At 34.5% G+C, this 10,867-nt stretch overlaps 1 protein-coding gene across 1 annotated transcript; it reads right to left on the reverse strand.

Moving 5' to 3' along the window:
- Positions 1 to 3,669: 3,669 nt before the first annotated feature.
- Positions 3,670 to 7,622, reverse strand: LOC123534701 (four-domain proteases inhibitor-like). The gene is made up of 5 exons (XM_045317052.2): positions 7,470 to 7,622; positions 6,755 to 6,881; positions 6,188 to 6,305; positions 4,605 to 4,705; positions 3,670 to 3,823 (listed from the first exon to the last, which is right to left on the reverse strand). The coding sequence occupies exons 1-5, from the start codon at positions 7,504 to 7,506 to the stop codon at positions 3,751 to 3,753; spliced, it is 456 nt and encodes a 151-aa protein (XP_045172987.1). The 5' UTR covers positions 7,507 to 7,622; the 3' UTR covers positions 3,670 to 3,750.
- Positions 7,623 to 10,867: the final 3,245 nt, after the last annotated feature.

The following is a 10,867-nucleotide window of genomic DNA, read 5'->3' on the forward strand; positions in this document are numbered from 1 at the left end:
CCTATTACGCTACGCATAGGATCTGAGAACGACCTATTCATTGCCTCGTTCTGACGACCCTTTCGCTAGCCAATCAGAGCCTAACTTACAACATCTTGCAAATCTACCTGTAGCCTTGACTTTTGATATTTACAATTCTTATGTCATAATGTATCAGATAGCCGCCTAGCTCAATCGGTAGGTCACTTGCTTTGTAAGCGAGGGGTCCCGGGTTCGAGCCCTGGAATGACTGCACATTTTTGTTACTCTTTGACATTCGAACAAATCGTCTGATTGGATAAAATAAAAATAGCAATACTGGAAATCCAAAATCTACAGAAGACGAATGTGAATGGGTCGTTCTCAGATCTTCGTTTAGAAGATCAAGTACTTTAGTCAGATTGATGTTTTATGTTAGCTTCAGTTTATTGGTCAATTCAGAGTTGTTCCCCTTAGATTTACTTGGGTAGGTACCATCTCTAGTTTAGTGATCTTTCGCTTTATATCTCATAAAGTACTATCTCATAAAGTACTATACGTGTCATGTAGGCGTTTCTACTCCTTTTCAAATCGCCTGTATCGGCAGACATCCAGGCATCGCGACATCAACGCATCACCATATCCAGGCAACACCACATCCGGGCATCGCTGTTTTTGTTTACAAATTATTCACTTTTGGGATTGTCTTCTAATATCGTGCTTTTCGATTCAACGAACATGATGATTAATGCAAATTGATATTGACATGTAAATTACTTCTCTTGATTTATCCACTGGCATCAGACTAGAAACATGTCTGTACATGTTATACCCTACCCCTATGTATACTATAAGAACCATGGTCATGAACGGGAAAATGAACTAACCCATTTCAGTTGTACATTTCTCACCTAAAACATGCGCAGTCCGATGAATGGTAGACTGGCATAGTCGTTAGAGTCCTTCAAAACAGATATCTCTACTATAAAGTCCTCCTTATCTCTGACTCGAGATGAACCTAAAAAGAAAATGTTTTTTTGTTTTTTTTTTAGAAAATATCAGTGTCAGTATGAAGAAAGAAATTAACATTATTGCAGATTATTTGACCTTAACCGAGTTAATGGATACAAACGGTAATTTACAATCCATCGTGCACTAGTCATATTGTCGTATTATTTAAAATTGCAGAGATACTACACATGTTTGAATATGCTTTCTTCAACGTTACAGAAAAAAACTTATGAACTAATAAACATCCGGTCATCACAGCAGTGTGCACATGTTACGAAATGTAAACAAACAAAAACAGAATGCAAAATATTCACTATAAGGCCACACCAAATTGATTACTTGGTCAAAGGATTTCCCGCTCCATTTTCTTTTAGATTTTTTTTTTGAAAATCAGCTTCCGCTCGCTTCAGTTTTTGCAGACTGGTTTCAAAATTTCAGAGCGGACCTTTTTTCACTGTGTAGGTGTCGTTTTTCACTGTGTAGCGAAAGGGATTAATAAAATTTAATACTTTTAATCAAAATTGTCCATTAAAACACCAGAATAACATGTTTCAGGCTCTGTATTTGTCTCAACAATTGCAAAGTATGCAAAGTTGACAGCCGATATAACAGTTAGATTGTGTAATTAAATCTTAGAGAGGTCATTATGGAAGAGTTCACGCAAGTCGTTTTCTTCAGCATCTCATTATTTAAAACAGTGTCATCAAATAATAACTGGTGATAAGAACAAAAGTTTTGATGGATCGTTAAAATTATACAGATATATATCAGCAATAATTGGGTAGCAGTTAAATGATGAACAGGTGGTATAATTCAATTTAGACTACACGTACATCAAGTGTTACATCATGGAAATATAATTCTCATTTCCATGTGTGGTGCAACAGTAATTGTGTCAGGCAGCTATAGTAATAACTATTCTATCGTCAGAAATTTGTTGTGATTACACATTACCCCCAAGAAGGCAGTTGCTATTGTTTAGAAACTGCCGCTTAGTCTAAAAAAAAAAGACTCCTGTCAAATACAGTGAATATTTTAATATTTGTGTACACACAGGAAGAATGAAGTTCTCTTACATACTCAGTCCATGAATCCATCATGTGCACACATTAGCTTGAGACCAAAAATGGGTAAAAAGTTGTCTAGTCTGTTTGTGCATTTTTAGGACAGATATTATGGGAAATGGAACTGCATACATGTACATGTGCTTGTGTAATACAATCTGACATTTGTAAAATACATGAGTTTGAGTTTATTTAGGGCTCAAGCATTTGACATCCACACATTCACCTATTCCAAAAGTTAAGTAGAGCCAGAGGCATAAAAATATTTTATGCTTATCCTGCTGTTTACCCTTATATAACTCGTAAGAAATAAAGTATTGCTGACAGGGATGTTATATTATATTGCTTCTATCAGCTATGTAAAATGAACACAATTTTCTAGTGGAGAAGGGGTACGCACGTGGTAGTACTACGCACATGGAACTTAAAATAGGGCAAAAAGAAAACCCAAAGAGCATATATACAAAATCTCAAGCCAAGAAAACATGCATTAATTAAAAGCTTACTTTTTTATTATTTTCAAGTAGAGTTGAAATACAAGAATATCATTTTACTGTTTATAGACCATTTTTATCTGATTTTTAATGGGTATCATTAGATCTAGATCTATTTATCAAAAAGAAACTGAACATGAAAATGCATGTATTGTTATGACTTGCAGCATCAAAAGTATGTCTTTCTTTATCTGCCAAAGTTAAATGTTAAAACAAAGAATAACAGAAACTGCAAAATTAGTCATTGAATTTACATGTAAATTTGGCATTCAGTGGATGATGGATTTCCTGGTATCTGGCGAAATTGCATTGGAAGTTGACAGACGCTATGATATATAGATCTTGGTTACATAATGTACTATAGTAAGGTGATTGCAGTGTCTTCCATACATATAATGATTTCTGTTATACACTACATGATAGTAACATAAAATCCAAGGAGAAACCCTTTGTTTATGTAGCTAGGGCACTGGTTTGCCTAGGATACAAATTTAGCCAACACATTAATTCTTTACACTCGAAGTATGGTTAAATTGCCAGATTTTCTTGTATCCGCCTATGTTCCTTCAGCTTGTTTACATCTTTCAAATGTTTTTAAATATTACAATGTAGCGCGTCCCGGTAAACATAAAGATATATTGAAGTCAGGTGTTTAGTGGCTACCTTTGGACAGTTTGTCATTAACCATCAATATTTAAGGATGTTTGGTTCTTTTATGTGTTTTCAAGCCTTTTTGATATGTTTTGGCAGTGCTTGTTGATTCTTGTGACAAGGTTTGTTTTTTGTTTTTGTTTTTTTTTTTCTTCAAAACTCCCCTCGCCCGCTCCAAAAATAGGTGAACTCCATATATTTTTATTTCGCTCGCTCGCTCCTATTTTTTTTTTTTGAAAAAAAAAATCCAATTACCAAGAAATTAATTTGGTGTGGCCTAATATACTGATGAATGAAAGTCATCTTAGAAATTATTTTGAATTTTAACCCTTATTATGCTGGGATACGATACGATTGATCATGATCAGCCTGCACATCCGTGCTCAAAGTTTTATCAATCGGGAAAGCAATTGATATACTTTCAAAAGGGGTAACCTACTATGATATGCCACTTCAATTATATCAAAAGCTGGGGATGATAAGAGAAAGACTAGTTTTACATATTTTATTCAAAATGGACATATTGTTGACTTGTAAATACTTTGACATAACTGACACTGATGCAAAGGCATTTAGGCATTGCAGTCGCCAAGCTTGGCTACGTGGAGATCCCTGTGTTGACATCTGGCTTTCTCATATTCGCAGCTGAAATATAAAATGAAATAGTTGTGTAATCAAACTCGTTAGTCTGGGCATAAACTTCTACTGACATTCTCTGATATATAATAAAAAGAATAAATGGACCAGGATGGTGCAAAACACTTTCCAAACTTAAAAGCATAGTGTTCGTTTTAGTTAAATAGGATTTTTGTTCGCAGTTACGCTGTACGAAACCAAGGATTATTGTTCATGTTTGAAGAAAATTAAGAACTTAAATGTATCGGACGGACAGATGTAACGGAAACGTTACAGGTTTTAGGTCGTTACTATCCCCATCTTTGCTCTTTTTGCCAGTAAACACAATCAGACAGAATGTTTGCATACGGTGTCACCCCGATATTGAAGTACTTCCGGGGGAGAGGTTCTTTGAAATTGTGAAGTCTCCAGTTTGAAACCATCTCAATTTTGATTGGTTATGTTTCAAATCATTATAGACATTGTGTAAATTTTGTCTTAAAGGGTGTTTTATCTGTTTTCTGCAGGACTACATTTCTGTGCGGAAGGATTAAAAAGTACCCCAGACCAGCCAGTCGTGACAGATGTGTATGAACAGTGTGGACAGTGATTGTGAACATTTAAGTATAGCAAAAATGTTCATTATTCATGAATGATAATTTTTGCTAGTTCTGACCGACTTGAATAGCGTTAAACTTTAGAAATACATAGATGCCACTGCTGCAATTTTGTTATGCAATTCGCAATTCATGTCTAAAAATGCCTGTTCTATACCAAAGGAGAAGTGATAGTGGGCCAACAGCATACGTACAAATTCATGTATGTTCTGGCATCAGTGCCACATATTTTCTCATTCATAGCTGGCTCACATCCTCTGTGACCAAGCAAGATGCACTGAAAGTCCAAAATTACCTGAAAGAATGGAAAAAAATGAAATAACGTAAACATCAATACTGAAATTACATGAAAGGGGAAACAAGAACTCTGCAAAGCGAGGCAATATACGCCCGATGATGTTAGATCAGACGAAGGGGAAGTAAAATAAATTGGAAGCTTTTTCTTTTAATTTGTCTATGTCAGAGAGTTGGGGCGGGTTATAAGGCTGTTGTTGGTGGTCAGGGTCTTGTGTGACGGGAAACTAAGGCACAAGGAACTAAACGTGATTTTTTGGAGGGGAGAGAATTAATGTGGGGGTGGAGGAGTACATGCGATTACAGTGGTGTTTTTCCCGATAAATTAAAAGATGTTTACGTTATTTCATTTTTTTAATGGAATAAGCAGAATCCAGGCAATTATATATATATATATAGACCAATCTCAATTTTGCCTACCATATCTAAGATATATGAACGACATATATAGCTTCACAGTTGCAATTATATTTCAACAAGACAAATATTGTACACAAAAAACAATTAGGTTTTCTTCCTACTCATGTATGCCACACTGCTTTAACACTTTTCTCTCATCACCACCTACCTTCCATAGGCCAAGTTTGAAGTCAATACCTTGAATGGTTATTTAGTCATACAGTCTGGACATGAAATATGATGGACAAATTTGACATTGAAGTATCCTTGACCTTTCACCTTATGACATGGTTTGTGCGCTCTGCACATTGTCTTATCGCATCCTGTATATATATTTTAAGTTTAAAATTAATACCTTGAATGGTTATTAGGTTATGCAGACGGACAGACGTACGTGCCATCATATGTGTAACGTTCTTAACGAGGAGGAAAAAAAGAGAAAACAAATGTCTGTAAAGAGAAAATAATTACCTGAAAGAGGAAATAGTTACTTAAAACAAGAAACTAATAATCATGAAAGAAAAAATATAGTAACATGGCAGGAGAAAAGAATGACACGAAAGAAGAACATTGTTACATAAAGTAGGGAACGAATTACCTGAAAATAGAAAATCATTTACATAGAGGGGAAAATTACCTGAAAGTAGAAAACATTTCATGAAAGAAGAAAATAATTGTATGAAAGGTAGACAGAAATACACGAATCGAAATATAAATAACATGAAAGCGGGAATCATTATCTAAAGGAGGAGAATAATTTAAAGGAGAAAAGTACATGAAATAAAAAAGCATCATTTGAAAGGAGGCGAAGGTGAAAAAGTACTTTAAAGGAGAAAACAATTACCTAATTACTTTATTTAATAGTAGTGCCAAAAGAACTGTCTTTGATTGAATCGTCACTAAGAGAGGGTTTTGCTCGTGACCACTACATTTGAAGGCGGAAGTTCTACTGTGCCAACATTCAGAGTATTAGAAAAAAGACAGTGAGTTAACAAGATATTTAATAAGCAACAGGCAATGAACAGTTTTGTTAAAACGTAAAATAAAGACAAAAGAAAAAAAGTAAAATTTAGTCCATTCTAACCGCACTTCCGTGAACGACCTCCTGTGGACTTCTTGTCGAATTAACGGTGTTGATACAGGGACCAGTGTGAGCCTGACTGATGGTACCGTCCGAACAATGAGCCTTTCCAAGTGCACACCTGAAAATAATGAAAGAACTAAAATTTAACCCTGTAAAGCTATTATAACCTTCGGTAACTACTACATCTTTGATTTTACGATGTGTGTTAAAAGGGGGCGTATCGTTGCAGTGAGAACATTAATTTTCAAATTAATGACAAGGATGATTTAGTGTTCTCTATCCGCATAACTTGTCACAATCCTGCTTTTGCAGTAAGGAGTCAATGTTCGCCTAATTAAAAATTCTAGCAGTGATTTGGTTAAGAAAAACGTGAAAACAGCAATTAACGAATTAAATGGAGAAAAAAGTTTAGCACACTCATGTGCACGAAAGATTCCGTCAGGACGCAAGAATGTAGCCTTTGGATGAACGTACGTATTAATTTACTTGAGAACAGGTTTTAGAACGGAATGTCAATCTTGATTTCCTGAAATCTCAAATTTAAGGTATGACTGCTCTACTACTCACATGTTTCTATATGTAACGCCATTTGTTCCACATCTTTCTTCTAGGTGATGCGTCATACAGTCTTCATTACCTAGGATACCACAATACCACTGCCCATCTCCGCCGTTGAAATCCGCACAAAATGCCGCTTAAACGACATAAAGAGTACATTAATGTGCATATAAAAAGATGTTTTGAATTTCGTTACAGCACTATAAAAACTATCTAAAGACACAGGGTGGACAACCCACGTTGTTTTCGGTATCGTACACACGGGGAAAATCGCTTCAGGTTACATTTGCGCTTACAGTTTACTGATTATCTGATACATTTTAATAAGATTAAGAGCGTCAAAGGAAAATGTGTTGTTTCCTTGCTACAAAGTGTGTCAGAAATTCTTGATACTTTTCTCAAACATTTCGCCCAATTTTTTTTTTGCATGTACATGTAATATGCAGATATCGTAAACACTGGAGCCAGGGCGAACGCACTCATTTCTCTGTATTCAACGCTTTTCATTTTATTAAAATCCATCAAGTGACAAGGAGTTTTACAAGCAAAACTGTTACATGAATCGAGCGGTTTTCCCCGTATGTACGATATCAAAAAGTCACGTTGGCTAGCCACCCTGATACTACACTTGACTATCGTTTATCCCGAAAACCAGACCTTTGGGTTTCCCCTTTTTCTACTTTATTAAATTAACATGGTAAGAGGAAATTATTAGCTTACTTACCAGAAATAAAAAACGCCAGACAAAATACAAACTTCATTTTTCCCCAAATTTTGTTTGTGTCGCTAGTGATATGGCACTACTAAATCGCACAGGTCGAAGAGCAGAAACGTTATCTAGACTAAAGTGGATATGATGCCATATTTAAGCACATCGTAGGTCATGTTTGGAATAAGGTGTCATGAAGTCTCTATTGATGTTCTAAATATTTACATGATAAAATTGTTAAATAATACTTCAAATTGAAATATTTCTTACATGATTCCGGTCAAAAATAATGCCTTTCAAGTGCTGATTCGCATTTTTGAAAAAAATCATATCTCTACGAACAGCGTGTACACAATTTTAAAAGTATTATTTTAAAGATCGTAGTCTGCGGCTGAGCAACCCCAGAAGAGCAGCTTCAAATGTTGAAAGTTTATTTACTTTAGCAACTTGCGACGCAAAAGTTGTTACACAAGGGATAATGAGAAACATGCCAGTGAAATAAATGTGGTTTTAAAGCTAAAAATAAAAATGTGTAGCTTGGTTTAATTTGATATGTAAAGCACATTTACATATAAAGGCGCTCCGAAATTGTTTTGTATTATATGCACTGTGCTTCACCTTTGATATATCTTAGCTAACAACATACGTGATAGACTGAATGTTTACAAACGTGCATAAATTGAAATAAGAAAGCTACGCCGATGGAAATATTTTCCATGATCGACTTGACCGACTTATGATAATATAATGGCCTAAAGGCTTTGTCTTGCACACCGGACTGGCAAGCCTCATTACCGCCCAATGCGCAGGTGCCCTCGGGACGGATATTTCTATCCGATTGGTAAACACATGACAGATATTATTAGTCTTTAATTCTTCCTTTGACGATGATTAAACTAAGCCAAAATGTGTTTAAGCTTGTTATTTTCAGTTTTAGATATATTCCAATGGCTTGTTTCACATAAAGTATTATAGTTTTTGAGAAAGTCTGGCTTTAACATATTTTGGCATATGTTACTAATTCTACATTTCAAAGGCAAAGACAGAGCTTAGGGTCAAAATTATTAACTTTGGTTAAACACATCTTGTATCAGCAAGAAATGTCTTTTCTTTCAAGCTGGTTGACTCATGTCCTTCCAGGAAAAAAAAGACTAAAAGTGTGTTTATACACCATCTACTAGCATTTAGGAGTGACCTGTCGCTTTTATTAATAGATTTGAAAGGTTACTGGAATAAACCACTTCAATAAAGGGGTACCCTACTTTTTTATAACTTACTTTTATAATAGATATTTAAATGACTGTCCTGTTCGACAATAAGACGCATTGGTGCAGTGGTAAGCGTGATGGCTCTAGAATCTAACTTATGTGAGTTCGAATTCCGACGGAGATGAATTTTATTTTTTCATTTTATATTTTGCTAACATACGTTTTAAAATGATGATAATGTTAAACATGTATTTGAATCGCATTACTTGTATCCTTTTGCTATTTTCGAATATAATATAGGTTTTTCAAATATCTTCTTGATTGTGAATTATTCAGCATGGTTGACAAAGCTCTTAACAATTTGGTCACTCAATTAGCTGATGACACTGATTCGGAGGAAACTAACAGTTACACCAACAGCAAGTATGAAGATGCTCCATTGGACGCGTGTGTTTGAAATGTATTGAATATATTGAAATTGTACGAATGAAATAAAAAATTGATAAATGATGAAATAAATTGTAATAAAAACAACAACATGAAAATGTAAGTAAAACAAATTCAATCATAAAACAAATCGCACAGTGTGGGATTCGAACCCACAGCCTCTTAATCGCAAAAGTTAAATCACTAACAAGATTCCTCAATTGTACCAACTGAGCTACCGATACATTTTAGTTTGTACATTATTTGAAATGTATTTATAGTTTTAAAAACGTCAAATATCTTTCAATCCCTTATTTAATAAATGGAACAGTCTGGAAAATACAAATCTAAAAATAAAAGCGACAGGTCACTCCTAATTGCTAATATGTAAACATGAAATACTAGTAAACATTTGTGTATATATTTGTTCGTGCGTGTATTGAACTACATTTTAAAATACGAACTGACCCTAGCTGACCCAGCGTTCTGTAGAAAGTGACAGAAATTTTCATTCTCTTGCACTTCCGGTGATATTTCATTCTCTTGCACTTCCGGTGATATTTCATTCACGAACGACAACTCTGCTCGCAGATCGAGAAATTCTCTACAATGAAATACTCCAAGGGAAAGAAAATATTGCTTATGTTGTATTGTTGCTTGTCTTGCCGACTCAAAATAAAATTTATCTTAACTTATCTTAAACATATTTGATTCAAACTTAGAATATTGTACCACATCAACACCCACATCGTCACCCACATCATATAACACAACGGCCATAACACTTGCACCAATTTTTCATGAATTATGCCCCTTTTTACGGAGAACTTCAGGTTAATTGCGGTGCACTTTCACTATGTCTTTGTTATTGTTTTATGGATTTGATTAACTTCCACATCAGTAGTTAGAGACATGATGTTTCTAGGACATATTTGACCCCCCTGACCCCTTGTCCCTATTCTATAAGTGGACTTTAACCTTGCCCTAAACTTAAAATACTAACTTAGTACCCTTGATACCCTTAAAATCTTTTAAATCTTTAGTTAAACCGAATGAAAACCTTTGGTTTAACCAAAAAGAGATTTAGTCTTTGGTCCGGACTGACCAATGCTGGACAATTAAAAAAAAGAAAAAAAAGATTTTAACAAATTATTGTTAAAACCTATAGTAAAATAAAGTAAATCTATTTTTAGTAACGTTTACAATGTAAACGCCTATTATTAGTAACGTTTACAATGTAAACGCCTATTATTAGTAACATTTACAATGTAAACGCCTATTTTTAGTAACGTTTACAATGTAAACGCCTATTTTTAGTAACGTTTTCAATGTAAACGCTTATCATTATATTTGAAATACCGTGCACAATGTTTGTGTTTATTTATAGTAACGTTTACAATGTAAACGCATGTCACTTCCGTTCAAGTTTATTTTTAACATTAGTGGAATTTCTTTATGTCTATACTTTTATTTATAGTAACGTTTACAATGTAAACGCATGTCACTTTCATATATTGTTCAACCATGCATCGTCGAATGGTTTCAGTTGTTTATACAACATATTTGATCTTATTTTCAATATGCATGTTCATTCGATACAGGTTATACATGTTCATCCAGTATAGATTTATCCGATATAGATTCATCCGGTATAGGTTCATCCGATACAGCATCCGATACAGGTTCTTCCGATATGTAGAATCTGATGTAACTACTCGTCAAAAGCGTAAAATTTACTTCTGTAGATGTTGAATCGTTATAAGGATTAATGTCAAACAT

Source organism: Mercenaria mercenaria, chromosome 12 (genome assembly GCF_021730395.1).
Source record: "Mercenaria mercenaria strain notata chromosome 12, MADL_Memer_1, whole genome shotgun sequence".
Taxonomy (NCBI): domain Eukaryota; kingdom Metazoa; phylum Mollusca; class Bivalvia; order Venerida; family Veneridae; genus Mercenaria; species Mercenaria mercenaria.